Genomic DNA, 15,127 nt, shown 5'->3' with positions numbered 1-15,127 from the left:
CTAACTCAGAACTGCACCACTTCATGGAAACTGAACAACTGGCTCTTGAATGTTGACTGGATAAACAATGAAATGAAGGCAGAAATAAAGATGTTCTTCGAAACCAACGAGAATGAAGACACAACGTACCAGAATCTCTGGGACACATTTAAAGCAGTGTCTAGAGGAAAATATATAGCAATAAATGCCCACATGAGAAGCAAGGAAAGATCTAAAATTGACACCCTATCATCAAAATTGAAAGAGCTAGAGGAGCAAGATCAAAAAAACTCAAAACCTAGCAGAAGACAAGAAATAACTAAGATCAGAGCAGAACTGAAGGAGACAGAGACAAAAAATCCTTCAAAAAAAATCAATAAATCCAGGAGCTGGTTTTTCGAAAAGATCAACAAAATAGACAGACCACTAGCCAGATTAATAAAAAAGAAAAGAAAGAATAATCAAATAGATGCAATAAAAAACGATAAAGGGGATATCACCACAGATTCCACAGAAATACAAACCATCATCAGAGATTACTACAAACAACTCTATGCACATAAACCTGGAAGAAATGGATAAACTCCTGGACACCTGCACCCTCCCAAGCCTAAACCAGGAAGAAGTCGAAACCCTGAATACACCAATAACAAGGGCTGAAGTTGAAGCAGCAATTAGCCTACCACCCAAAAAAAGTCCAGGTCCAGATGGGTTCACAGCCAAATTCTACCAGACATACAAAGAGGAGCTGGTACCATTCCTTCTGAAACTATTCCAAATAATCCAAAAAGAGAGAATCCTTCCCAAATCATTTTATGAGACCAACATCATCCTGATACCAAAACCTGGCAGAGACTCAACAAGAAAAGAAAACTTCAGGCCAATATCCATGATGAACATAGATGCAAAAATCTTCAATAAAATACTGGTAAACAGATTACAACAGCACATCAAAAAGCTTATCCACCATGATCAAGTAAGCTTCATCCCGGGGATGCAAGGCTGGTTCAACATATGCAAGTCTATAAACGTAATTCACCACATAAACAGAACCAAAGACAAAAACCACATTATCTCAATTGATGCAGAGAAGGACTTTGACAAAATTCAACAGCCCTTTATGCTAAAAACCCTCAATAAACTAGGTATTGATGGAATGTATCTCAAAATAATACATGCTATTTATGACAAACCAACAGCCAATATCATACTGAATGGGCAAAAACTGGAAGCATTCCCTTTGAAATCTGGCACTAGACGAGGATGCCCTCTCTCACCACTCCTATTCAATATAGTATTGGAAGTTCTAGCCAGAGCAATTAGGCAAGAAAAGAAATAAAGGCTATTCAATTAGGAAAGGAGGAAGTCAAATTGTCTCTATTTGCAGACGACATGATTGTATATTTAGAAGACCCCACTGACTCAGCCCAAAATCTCCTGAAACTGATAAGCAACTTCAGCAAAGTCTCAGGATACAAAATCAATGTGCAAAAATCACAAGCATTCCTGTACACCAATAACAGACTTAAAGCCATTCACAATTGCTACAAAGAGAATAAAATACCTAGGAATACAACTAACAAGGAATGTAAAGGACCTCTTCAAGGAGAACTACAAACCACTGCTCAACGAAATAAGAGAGGACACAAACGGATGGAGAAACATTCCATGCTCATGGTTAGGAAGAATCAATACTGTGAAAATGGCCATACTGCCCAAAGTAATTTACAGATTCAATGCTATCCCCATCAAGCTACCAATGACCTTCACAGAACTGGAAAAAACCACCTTAAATTTCATATGGAACCAAAAGAGAGCCCGCATAGCCAAGTCAATTCTAAGCAAAAAGAACAAAGCTGGAGGCATCACACTACCGGACTTCAAACTATACTACAAGGCTACCGTAATCAAAACAGCACGGTACTGGTACCAAAACAAAGATATAGACCAATGGAACAGAACAGAGGCCTTGGAGGCAACACCACACATATACAACCATGTGATCTTTGACAAATCTGACAAAAACAAGCAATGGGGAAAGGATTCCCTGTTTAATAAATGGTGTTGGGAAAACTGGCTAGCCATGTGCAGAAAGCAAAAACTGGACCCCTTCGTGACACTTTACACTAAAATTAACTCCAGATGGATTAAAGACTTAAACATAAGACCTAACACCATAAAAACCCTAGAAGAAAATCTAGGCAAAACCATTCAGGACATAAGCATAGGCAAGGACTTCATGACCAAAACACCAAAAGCATTGGCAACAAAAGCCAAAACAGACAAAAGGAACCTAATCAAACTCCACAGCTTCTGCACAGCAAAAGAAACAGTCATTAGAGTGAATCGGCAACCAACAGAATGGGAAAAAGTTTTTGCAATCTGCCCGTCTGACAAAGGGCTGATATCCAGAATACACAAAGAACTAAAACAGATTTACAAGAAAGAAACAAACAGGCCCATTGAAAAGTGGGCGAAGGATATGAAGAGACACTTTACAAAAGAAGACATATATGAGGCCAACAAACATATGAAAAAATGCTCATCATCACTGGTCATTAGAGAAATGCAAATCAAAACTACATTGAGATACCATCTTATACCAGTTAGAGTGGCGATCATTAAAAAATCTGGAGACAACAGATGCTGGAGAGGATGTGGAGAAATAGGAACACTTTTACACTGTTGGTAGGAGTGTAAATTAGTTCAACCATTGTGGAAGACAGTATGGCAATTCCTCAAGGACCTAGAAATAGAAATTCCATTTGACCCAGCAATCCCATTACTAAGTATATATCCAAAGGATTATAAATAATTCTATTATAAGGACACATGCATATGAATGTTCACTGCAGCACTGTTTACAATAGCAAAGACCTGGAACCAACCCAAATGCCCATCAATGATAGACTGGACAGGGAAAATGTGGCACATATCCACCATGGAATACTATGCAGCCATAAAAAATGATGAGTCTGTGTCCTTTGTAGGGACATGGATGAACCTGGAAACCATCATCCTCAGCAAACTGACACAAGAACAGAAAATCAAACACCACATGTTCTCACTCATAGGTGGGTGCTGAACAATGAAATCACATGGACACAGGGAGGGGAGCACTACACACTGGGGTCTGTTGGGGTGAAATAGGGGAGGGACAGCAGCGGATGGGGAGTTGGGGAGTGATAGCATGGGGAGAAATGCCAAATACAGGTGATAGGGAGGAAGGCAGCAAATCACACTGCCATGTGTGTACCTATGCAACAATCTTGCATGTTCTTCACATGTACCCCAAAACCTAAATGCAATAAAAAAAAATTTCTTTAAAACAAAAATTGTTAAAATGGTAAATTTTATGTTATGGTTAATTATGTACATTTAACCACAATAAAAAATTTTACAAGCTGGGCACAGTGGCTCACACCTGTAATCTCAGCAGTTTGGGAGGCTGAGGCAGGCGGATCACCTGAGGTCAGGAGTTTGAGACCAGCCTGACCAACAAAGCAAAACCCCAACTCTACTAAAAATATACAAAAATTAGCTGGATGTCGTGGCGCGTGCCTGCAGACCCAGCTACTCGGGAGGCTGAGGCAGGAGAATTGCTTGAATCTGGAAGGCAGAGGTTGCAGTGGGAAGAGATAGCGCCACTGTAATCCAGCCTGGGTGACAGAGCGAGACTCTATCTCAAAAAAAAATTTTTTTTTAACTATTAATTTAAGAGATGCTGAAACCAGCACATTAACTATCTTAGACAAATGTTTAGAAGTTACTTAATAAAGACAAGATTTAAGGCACAGGCCCCTATGAAACTGCTTGTTGAAGACATAAGCAAATCTACAAAAGTGCTTTTTATCCTGATTGAATAAAGCCCAAAGACAGATTCAAAGATAAAGATTAAAATATACTTGGCAAAGCACGCTACCTGTCAGCTTCATCCAGAATGATGATCTTATGTCGGCCTTTGGGAAGGGTGACTTTTTGTTGAGCAAACATTTTAATTTTATTCCTCACAACGTCAATGCCCCTGAAAGAAAAACAGGTTTTTTTTTTTTAATTCTTTTTCTTTTACTTATAAAGCACATCTGAGCAGGGAACAGCAGGTTTTTACTGGCACCTTCTGAGACTAATTCAGTTGCCTTCAGGAGGACTTTTAAACAATCAGCGTATCAGGGACTACAAAACCCAATTTCCGTTTTTGAGTTTCTTTTTGGGGCAATTGTTAAGTATTTATGAGGACTGAAATTTTTATGATTATTGTTCTTTCTTGGAAGCCTTTCAAAGAACAAAAAAGGCTTGGTGCAGTGGCTCCCAGCACTTTGGGAGGCCGAGGTAGGCGGATCACAAGGTCAGGAGTTTGAGACCTGCCTGACCAACGTGATGAAATCCCGTCTGTACTAAAAACACAAAAATCAGCTGGGTGTGGTGGCACACACCTGTAATCCCAGCTACTCAGGAGGCTGAGGCAGGAGAGTTGCTTGAACCTGGGAGGCGGAGGTTGCAGTAAGCCGAGATCACACCACTGCACTCCAGCTTGGGTAACAAAGCCAGCCTCCATCTCAGGAAAAAAAAAAGAAAATATATACTTTGTTTTGTTTAGACAGAGTATTGCTGTGTCATCCAGGCTGGAGTGCAGTGGCCACTTGACCTTTTTGTAATCTAAGATATGTTCTGAGTCTTAGTGACCTCACTCTTCCTGTATTTTGAAACAGCTGGCCATTTCATCATCCTAGCAATGAGTTCATCATAATTTATCAATTACTCTCAACCATGTTAAAAAAGTTAAAATAAGAAAATGAAAGAATGGTGGAATTGCCTAGAAGAATGATAAAACAGTGGAAAGAAAAGAAACGACTGTCGGCCAGGCACAGTGGCTCACACCTATAATCCCAGCACTTTGGGAGGCCGAGTTGGGAGTCTCGCTTGAGTTCAGGAGTTCAAGACAAGCCTGAGCAACGTGGTGAAAGCCCATCTCTACAAAAAATATAAAAATTAGCTGGGCGTGGTGATGTGCACCTGTGGTCCCAGCTATCCAGAGGGCCAAGGCAGGAAGATCACTGGAGCCAGGGAGGCTGAGGCTGCAGTGAGCCATGATGGCAAAACTGCACTCTAGCCTGGGCAACACAGAGACCCTGCCTAAAAAAAAAAAAAACAACAACAACGAAACAGACTGTCAATAGTGCCTCATATTTCAGTTTTTTAACTGCATTGCTTGAGATATATTATCTTTCAAAAGATATAACAGAGGTTCAGATATACCACCTTTGTTATCTTGTAAACTTTCACTGACCACAGCTGAGAATTCAAAATTTTCATTTTCCACCCACAACAGCACAGATAAAAAAACTGGGAGGACGACTCTTCCTAATTATTAGATGAATCAGGAAATAACTGCAATGTAGGCCAAGCATGGTGGCTGACACCTGTAATCCCAGCACTTTGGGAGGCCACAGCAGGCAGACCACTTGAGACCGGTAGTTTAAGACCAGCCTGGCCAATGCAGTGAAACCGCATCTCTACTAAAAATGCAAAAATTAGCCGGACGTGGTGGCTAATGCCTGTAATCCCAGCTACTCGGGAGGCCGAGTCAGGAGAATCACTTGAACCCAGGAGGCAGAGGTTGTAGTGAGCCGAGATCACACTACCGCACTCCAGCCTGGCGACAGAACAAGACCGTCTCAAAAAAAATAAAAGAACTGCAGAGACACCAATAGCAACATTCTAGACTCTGCTGATGGTAAAACGGGTCATATAAGCAAAATCTCAGACCATGAATCTTCAGATGACAATATCCTCCATACGTTTTCCCAAACTGAAGAATCAAGGAGTGAACAATATGAAGCTGTCCCTTGGTGTTCATGGGGACTGGTGCGAGGCCCTTCCTCAGACACCAAAATCCACGGATGCACATGTCCCTTATATGAAATGGTGTAATATTTGCACATTAACTTATATACACCCTCCAGTACAATTTATTTTTATACAGAGATGGGGTTTCATTACGTCACCCAGGCTGGTCTCAGACTCCTGGACTCAAGAGATCCATCTGCCTCAGCCTCCCAAAGTGCTGGGATTATAGATGTGAACCGCCATGCCTGGCCAGCCTTCCATACATTTTACATATACAGGCTGAGTATCCCTTATCTCTAATGCTTGAGACCAGAAATGTTTCAGATTTGGGTTTTTTTCACATTTTGGAATTTTGCATTATATTTACTGGCTGAATATCCCAGCACGGTGGCTCACGCCTGTAATCTAAGCACTTTGGAAAACTGAAGCAGGAGGATTGCTTGAGCCCCGGAGTTCAACACCAGCCTGGGCAACATAGTGAAATCCCATCTCTACAAAAAAAAAAAACAAAAAACAAAACCAAAAACCCATCATTAAAATTAGTTGTCACGGTGGAGTGGGTGTACAGTCCTAGCAACTGGGGAGGCCAGAGCAAGAGGACTGCTGGAGGCTAAGTTTGAGATCAGCCTGAGGAACACAGTAAGACCCTATCTCTTCAAAAATTTTTAAACTTCAAAAAAGAGAAAAACTGTTTTTTGTTTTTATTTTTGAAACAGAGTTTTGCTCTTGTTGCCCAGGCTGGAGTGCAATGGTGCAATCTCAGCTCACTGCAATCTCCTTCTACTGGGTTCAAGTGAGTCTCTTGCCTCAGCCTCCCAAGTAGCTGGGTTTACAGGTGCCCGACACCATGCCCAGCTAATTCTGGTATTTTTAGTAGAGACAGGGTTTCACCATGTTGGCCCACCTGGTCTCAAACTCCCGACGTCAGGTGATCCACCCGCCTCAGCCTCCCAAAGTGCTGGGATTATAGGTGTGAGCCACCATATCCAGCCAGAAAAAAGTTTTAAAAAATATCCATTAAAAAAAAATAATACACCAGCAAGTCAACAAGTGAGCAATTCTTATGTTCTTTCACTGGGAAGGAGTGGAGAAAATCACATAGTTGGCAAGGCCAAATTCGAATACAGTCCAATGCACAGAAAGGCTGTTTGTGTAACAATTCTCAATGTAGAACACCCACCACCCTGCAGGCCCGACTCAGACCTACCTGTCATTTGAAGCATTGAGTTCCAACACGGCATCTTTGAGTGCTGGGCCCAGCAGGGCTCGTGCCAAGCACAGAATGCTTGTGGTCTTGCCAGTTCCTGGCGGGCCCTGGGAACAAGATCTCCAGTAAGGGCTTCTAACCACCAGAAGGACTGCAGGTGGCTCCTGCGTTCTGCTCACCACTGTTTGCATCTCCGTCCCCTCTAACCCTCGCATCCCACTCACAGCACACACAGATCAATGGAGCTGGCCAGGGACAGTGGCTCATGCCTGAAATCCCAGCACTTTGGGAGGCCAAGGCAGGCAGATCACCTGAGGTCACGAGTTTGACACCAGCCTGGCCAATGTGGCAAAAACCCATCTCTACTAAAAAATACAAAAATTAGCTGGGTATGGTGGCATGCCCCTGTAGTCCCAGCTACTCGGGAGGCTGAGGTGCAAGAATCACTTGAACCGGGAGGCGGAGGTTGTAGTGAGCTGAGATCACACCACTGCACTCCAGCCTGAGTGACAGAGCCAGGCTGTCTCAAAAAAAAAAAAAAAAAGTCTAGGCGCAGTGGCTCACACCTGTAATCCCAGCACTTTGGGAAGCAGAGGCAGGCAGATCACCTGAGGTCTGGAGTTCAAGACCAGCTGACCAACATGAAGAAACCCATCTCTACTAAAAATACAAAAAATTAGCCAGGCGTGGTGGCGCATGCCTGTAATCTCAGCTACTCGGGAGGCTGAGGCAGGAGAATCGCTTGAACCTGGGAAGTGGAGGCTGCAGTGAGCTAAGATCATGCCATTGCACCACTCCAGCCTGGGTGACAGAGCAAGACTCCATCAAAAAAATAAAACAAAACAAAACAAAACGAAAAAAACCACAGCAACCAACTCCAGGCCTCCCAACTAACTTGAGTGAAACACTTCCCTTTGCCTGGGGAATGGTACGGGGCTGTCTGTGGAGGGAGCGCTGTGTACAAGGCGGCACTTCAGCGAGCAGTGGGAGGAGACACTGCCACGCTCAACAGGCCCAAGGCTGCATACTCACCGCAATGATGATGTTGGGCACATTCCCTTCCCTTGCAAAGACCTAAAGCAAAAATGATCATTAAAACTGGTTAAAACTTGCTTCTGGATGACTATATTTTTAAAAAAGATAGAAAAAAGAATAAACACGCAGGTTAAAACTTGGCTGAGCACAGTGGCTCATGCCTGTAATCCTAGTACTTTGGGAGGCCAAGACGGGAGGATCACTTGAGGCCAGGAGTTAGAGGGCAGCCTTGACAACATAGTGAGCCCATCTCCCCAAAAAATAAACAAAATTAGCCAGGCATACTGGTGTGCGCCTGTACTCCTAGCTACTCAGGAGGCTGAGGTGAGAGGATCGCTTGAGCCTGAAAAGTGGAAGCTGCAGTGAGCTGTGATTGCGCCACTGCACGCCAGCCTGGGCAAGAGTGAGACCCTGTCTTAAAAAGAAAAAAAAACACAAAACCTGGCTAATTTGTAAGCTTTCAGAGCTGACTCTCCCCAGACACACAGCCTGTATAGTAAATGTGGCTACAGATTTCTCCATGTGGACTGGGTAGCTCATGGACTTCTTTTTCTTCTTTTAGAGATGGGTCTCGCTCTGTCACTTAGGCTGGAGTGCAGTGGCATGACCAAGGCTCACTGCAGCCTCAGATCCCTGGGCTCAATAGATCCTCCTGCCTTGGTCTCCTGAGCAGCTAGGACTGCAGGTCCTCACCCCGGCATCTTCAAAACTCAACACTTCATTCTTCTGTACAAACCTGAGGCGCCACCCATGTTTCCCATCGTGGACTGTCCAAGCCACGAAGCTGAGGTCACCATCATCTTGGTTTGGCCTCATGCTCACCCCGAATATCTCAAGTACCAGGGCTTCATCCTCCTCCTTGTCTCCAGGGCCCTTTACTTCTCTCCAACCCCACTATCACTTTCTGAAGCCCATTACCTCTGTCTGATTGCCATAATGGGCCATTAACTCATTCCCGTGCTTCCAATCCTGCCCGATTCAAATCCACTTCCCACCCTGTACCCACAACCACCTTTCTAAAGTACACACCTATTAAAACATTTTCCCCAGCATGGTGGCTCACACCTGTAATCCCAGCACTTTGGAAGGACAAGGCAGGTGGATAACCTGACGTCAGGACTTCGGGACCACCCTGACCAACATGGAGAAACCCCATCTCTACCTAAGATACAAAATGTGCTGGGCATGGTTTTGCATGCCTGTAATCCCAGCTACTCGGGAGGCTGAGCTGGGAGAATCGCTTGAACCCAGGAAGCTGAGGTTGCAGTGAGCCAGGATTGCGCCACTGTGCTCCAGCCTGGGCAACAAGAGTGAAACTCTGTCTCAAAAAGAAAAAAACATTTTTACTTAACTGAAATCCTTGACCCCTCCCTGTCCTCACTATGAAGCCCAAACTCTTTGTTTCTCAGAGTAAGGGTCTTGCTCTGCCATCTAGGCTAGAGTGCAGTGGCGTGATCACAGCTCACTGCAGCGTCAAACCCCTGGGCTCGACATCCACTAGAGTAGCTGGGATTATAGGCACTTGCCACCATGCCTGCTTTGAAGCTCAGACTCTACAGGCACGTGCCACCACACCCAGCTGATTTTTAAATTCATAGAGACTGGTTTCACCATGTTGCCCAGGCTGATCTCAAACACCTGGCCTCAAGTGATCTGCCTGCCTTCGCCTCCCAAAGTGTTGGGATTACAGGTGTGAGTCACTGCACCCAGCCTTAGACAATCTTTTAAAAAGCCACTTGGCTGGGCCTGATGGCTCATGCCTGTAATCACAGCACTTCGGGAGGCCGAAGTGGGTGGATCACGAGGTCAGAAGTTTAAGACCAGCCTGGCCAAGATGGTGAAATTCCGTCTCTACTAAAAACACATACATATTAGCAGTTAATATGTGTAATCCCAGCTACTCAGGAAGCTGCTTGTACCTGGGAGGCGGAGGCTGCAGTGAGCCGAGATCGTGCCACTGCACTCCAGTCTCGGCGACAGAGCAAGATTCCGTCTCAAAAAAATAAAATAAAAATAGTAATGCCTGGCGCTACGGCTAATGCCTGTAATCCCAGTACTCTGGGAGGCCGATGCGGGCAGATAACCAGGTTAAGAGATAGAGACCAGCCTGGCTAACATGGTGAAACCCCCTTTCTACTAAAACTACAAAAATTAGCTGGGCGTGGTGGCGGGCGCCTGTAGTCCCAGCTATTCAGGAGGCTGAGGCAGGAGAATCACTTGAACCCAGGTGGCAGAAGTTCAGTGAGCCCTGATTGCGCCACTGCACTCCAGCCTGGCAACAGAGCGAGACTCCATCTCAAAAAAAATAAATAAATAAATACAAACAAGAAGCCACTAACCTCTAGCCTGCTCACGGTGTCTTCATTCCCGACAATTTCATTCAGCTTTACTGGCCTATATTTTTCAACCCTATTAAGAAAATGCATAAAAATGTTGACATGGTTATCTTCCACTACCCCCCAAAAAAGCACTTACAGGCCATCCCAAGAGCTTTGTCGGAAAATTATATACATTCAGTACAACTGTGCCAAATGGCTGCAGGTTTTAAATGTAGTAAGATGACAGCCCGGCATGGTAATCCCAGTACTTTGGGAGGCCGAGGCAGGTGGATCGCTTGAGGTCAGGAGTTCAAGACCAGCCTGGCCAACATGGTGAAACCCTATCTCTACTAAAAATACAAAAATTAGCCAAATGTGGTGGGGCGTGTCTCTAATCCCAGCTTCTTGGGACGCTGAGGCACGATAATGGCTCGAACCCAGGAGGCAGAGGTTGCAGTGAGCTCAGATCACACCACTCCGCTCCAGCCTGGGTAACAGAAAGACTGTTTCAATAAACAAATAAATAAAATGTAATAAGATGCCCGAGTGTCACTTGAAGTTAAGGGGGGCTGGCACGGTGGCTCACGCCTGTAATCCCAACACTTTGGGAGGCTGAGGAGGGCAGACTACGAGGTCAGGAGTTCCAGACCAGCCTGACCAACATGGCAAAACCCCGTCTCTCCTAAAAATACAAAAATTAGGGCCAGGCACGGTGGCTCACGCCTGTAATCCCAGCACTTTGGGAGGCTGAGGCGGGTGGATCACGAGGTCAAGAGATCGAGACCATCCTGGTCAACATGGTGAAACCCCGTCTCTACTAAAAATACAAAAAACTAGCTGGGCATGGTGGCACGTGCCTGTAATCCCAGCTACTCAGGAGGCTGAGGCAGGAGAATTGCCAGAACCCAGGAGGCGGAGGTTGTGGTGAGCCGAGATCGTGCCATTGCACTCCAGCCTGGGTAACGAGCGAAACTCCGTCTCAAAAAAAAAAAAAATACAAAAATTAGCTGGGCATGATAGCAGGTGCCTGTAATCCCAGCTACTTGGGAGCTGAGGCAGGAAAATCGCTTGAACCTGGGAGGTGGAGGTTGCAGTTAGCTGAGATTGTGCCACTGCACTCCAGCCTGGGCAACAGAGTGAGACTCCATCTCAAAAAAAAAAAAAAAAAGTTAAGGGCGTAAGAATTACACAGCAAAGGCTTCAAACCTGCCACAACAGAAAAACACCTGTTGCTGCTGGAGCAGGGCCAGAGTAGTCCATCTGGATCAATGTGACACTGTGCCACAACCCCATCTGCGTGTCACAAGAGGCTCACCACACTGCGCTGACATCATTTGGTATGACAACATGGGTGCAACCAAGCCCCTTTCTCATCCCTTACCTGCCAGTTTCTGCAGACATGTGCCAAGTACACAGCATGGCTGGCTAGACAAAAACCCCAGGTCTAGGCCGGGTACGATGGCTCACGCCTGTAATCACTTTGGGAGGCCAAGGCGAGTGGATCAGTTGTCAGGAGTTCGAGACCAGCCTGGCCAACATGGTGAAACCCCATCTTTACAAAAAATACAAAAATTAGCAGGGTGTGGTGGCACACGCCTGTAATCCCAGCTACTAGGGAGGCTGAGGCAGGAGAATCTCTTGAACCCGGGAGAGGTTCAATTGCATTCCAGCCTGGTCGACAGAGTGTGACTCCATTTCAAAAAAAAGAAAATTAGCCGGGCTTGGTAGTGCATGCCTGTAGTCCCACCTACTTGGGAGACTGAGGCAGGAGGATCACTTGAGCCAATGAGTTGGACATCAGCCTGGACAACACAGCAAAATCCGGGTCTCGATTTTTAAAATTTTAAATGTAAATGTTATTGAACCTAAAATATTATTTTCAACATGTAATCAATATTTTTTTAACAGCCTGAGGTTTTTAAAAACACTAGATTATCATACACTACTGGGAACAAAAATTTTTGAAAAACCAGCTAGGTCAGAGTAGGTGGCCACCCGGGATACCCCTAATTGTCATAAGCATTGCTGTCAGCGGGACTCCGCTCGCAGAGTTTAGACCAACCACCTGGGGCCTCTTCCTCCCTCGGAATCCTCCAGAACAAGCCCATGGCCCCCGAGTTTCTTCGGAGCACGGCCCGCCACTCGTCCACCCTCACATCCAAACGCGTCCATTCTTTACGGCCTGGAGCCTCACCACGGCAGCTCATAGTGGCCGGCGCTCCCAGGGACCTTGCTGGAGGAAGGGGCAAGGTCCTGGGCCTCCCGCTGGCTCGCGCCACCACCTCCGGCCTCCACTTCCATTCTCGCGCCTCCTCTTCCCGCCACCCGAACGCCCGTCTCGTGACGTCATCACGCAAGCCCCCCCCGCCTTCCGCCGGGCGCGAGCGGAAGCCGCGTGCCTGCGCCTCTCCGCGCCTGCGCAGAGGGTTCCAGCGGTGCCCAGGCGGCCATCGCTGGAGACCGCGGTTGCTGTTAGAGACCAGGCGTCCGGCCTGGGAGCAACAGGAAGGCAAGATCTGGCTGCGACGACTTCCGAGAAAGCAGGTCGCTCTCGAAACGGACGTTTGTGTGTGGTTTGTGTGGACGATCCGCTCCACGGCGGCGTAGGAGGAGGAGAGCCTGGGGGCGTTGCTGTCAAACGCAGGCTCGGATGCCGGGACACGGACAACGCCAGCCTCCTGACTCTGCTGGTCAGCGGGGTCTGAGGATGACGTCTGGGGCTCCCCGTGCCTACTTTTCCAGATTGCTCCGAATGTCACCGTGAGCTGCTCCCGTTGGGTGGGTTCCTGCACCCCAACGGCGTTCGGCACTCGAGGTTTATTATCAAGGAATTCTCGGCTGCAAATGGGAATTCCCACCCCCACCCCATTTTGCCGAAGAGGAAACCGAAACCGTCCCTATGTCAGAGGAAATGCAATGTTCATTCCAGGAGGATAGGGACTCAAGGCCAGGAGCAGTGGCTCACCCCTGTAATCCCAGCACTTACGGGGACAGAGACCGGAGGAGCGATTGAGCCCAGGAGTTCGAGACCAGCCTGGGCAACATAGTGAGACCCCGCCCGCACCCCCGTCTCTACAAAAATACAAATAAAAAAATTAACCGGGCCTGGTGGCACGTACCTACAGTTCCAGCTACTCAGGAGGCGGAGGCGGAGGATTGCTTGAGCCCAGGAGGTGGAGGCTGCAGTGAGCTATGATCACAGCACCGCACTCCAGCCTGGTCTGCAGAGCAAGACACTGTCTCAAAAAAAAGAAAAGAAAAATAAATACTTGAACCTTGCAAGTGTTTTGAGCATTCTATCTAATCTTTTCTCCCATAGCCCAAAATGTCATAGTAATCAGTAATGATCCCAGAACTTTGGGAGGCTGAAGAGGGGGGGATCCCTCCAGCCCAGGAGTGTGAGACCAGCCTGAGCAACATAGTGAGACCCCATCTCTGAAAAAAAAAATTTTTTTTTAATTCTCTGGTTGTGGTGGTACGTGCCAGTAGTCCCAGCTACTTGGGTGGCTGAGGCAAGAGATTCAGTCGAGCCCTTGAGGTCGAAGCTGCAGTGAACCATTATCAAGTCACTGCATTCCATTCCCTGGGGGGACAGAGTGAGATCCTGTTTCTAAAAAAATAAGAAAAGAAAACAGGTACTTCAGATTCACAAGTGCTTTGAGCATTTTTTTGTTTTGTTTTGTTTTGTTTTGTTTTTGAGATGGAGTCTCACTCTGTCACCCAGACTGGAGTACCTGGTGTGATCTAAGCTCACTGCAATGTCCACCTCGAGGGTTTAAGTGATTCTGCCTCAGCCTCCCGAGTAGCTGAGACTACAGGCATGCACCCCTACACCTGGCTAATATTTGTATTTTTAGTAGAGATGGGGTTTTACCATGTTGACCTGGCTGGTCTCAAACTCCTGACCTCAAGTGATCTGCCCGCCTCAGCCTCCCTAAGTGCTGGGATCACAGGCATGAGCCATCCCCCTTGGCCAAGCAGTTTGTTTTAATGATAGTAAGTATTAAAGTCTGCAGATTCAGAACTTACACAGTGTTTTTCTTTCCATTTAATTGGAAAAAATGCTTGAAATCGGCCTCTATTCCCCTTTTAAACTGATGGAGCTGTCTTGTCTGTTTTTCCAATCATTATTCACAGGTCTTTTATTTTTCCAGAGTGGAAAATACAAACTCCTCTTGAAATGTAAACTTTTCTTGAAATATCTGCGGTTTTTCCATAGAATTGCTCCTGTGTGGTAATGTTCATGTTTTCCTTGTAACCGCAATCACTCACATCTGTCCCATCACATAACACAGTTTAGAAACTAAACTAATCTTCAGTCAATGCAGAACACTGTTCCTTTCATGGTTCTCCAAAAACCCCACTCTACAAGAGGCCTTTTAGCACTGCCAGGACTCTCTTCTAACTGATGTGGTTGGAATGCCGGGAGAACGAGAGACGGAGGTGACTTTTAGGGCAGAGCTGCTCTGTCAGGACATTTTTCTTTTTTTCAGACTGAGCCTTTTGTGACCCATTGGACTTGGGCCCAAACAGAGCTCAGAGCTTAAAAACTCCAGCCACTCCCCTGGGACCAAACAGCCCCAATGTTGGGGAATAAGGGAGTGCTGGGGAAACCACAGGCTCTTGTGAGAGGGCTAAGACTAGCCACAGAGAATTCCTCCCAGCAATTCCATGAAATCCCAGGAAATTAAATACACACTGAGGCCAAGCTCCCAGACGGTCATCACAAGAGGGCAAGGTA

The 15,127-nt window shown here is 46.2% G+C and overlaps 1 protein-coding gene across 3 annotated transcripts in view; it reads right to left on the bottom strand.

Moving 5' to 3' along the window:
* Positions 1 to 12,732, bottom strand: part of RFC2 (replication factor C subunit 2) — a 28,958-nt gene extending 16,226 nt beyond the window's left edge. Inside the window, exons 1-5 of one of the 3 annotated variants that reach the window (XM_012449065.2) lie at positions 12,581 to 12,732; positions 10,408 to 10,477; positions 8,066 to 8,107; positions 7,034 to 7,140; positions 3,902 to 4,003 (exon numbers count right to left, since the gene is read on the bottom strand). In XM_012449065.2, coding sequence (XP_012304488.1) covers positions 3,902 to 4,003; positions 7,034 to 7,140; positions 8,066 to 8,107; positions 10,408 to 10,477; positions 12,581 to 12,687 — 428 coding nt within the window. In that variant the 5' untranslated portion in view covers positions 12,688 to 12,732. Of the gene's footprint in view, positions 1 to 3,901; positions 4,004 to 7,033; positions 7,141 to 8,065; positions 8,108 to 10,407; positions 10,478 to 11,767; positions 11,923 to 12,542 lie in introns of those variants that run through there. The other 2 variants (XM_064375652.1, XM_064375651.1) reach the window with 2 other exon arrangements.
* Positions 12,733 to 15,127: the final 2,395 nt, after the last annotated feature.

This window comes from Aotus nancymaae, unplaced genomic scaffold (assembly GCF_030222135.1).
Source record: "Aotus nancymaae isolate 86718 unplaced genomic scaffold, 86718_ANA_hifiasm-v0.15.2.pri h1tg000012l, whole genome shotgun sequence".
In the NCBI taxonomy this organism is placed as follows: domain Eukaryota; kingdom Metazoa; phylum Chordata; class Mammalia; order Primates; family Aotidae; genus Aotus; species Aotus nancymaae.
Note: the sequence above shows the minus strand (reverse complement) of the source record. Positions and strands in the feature narration are given on the sequence as shown.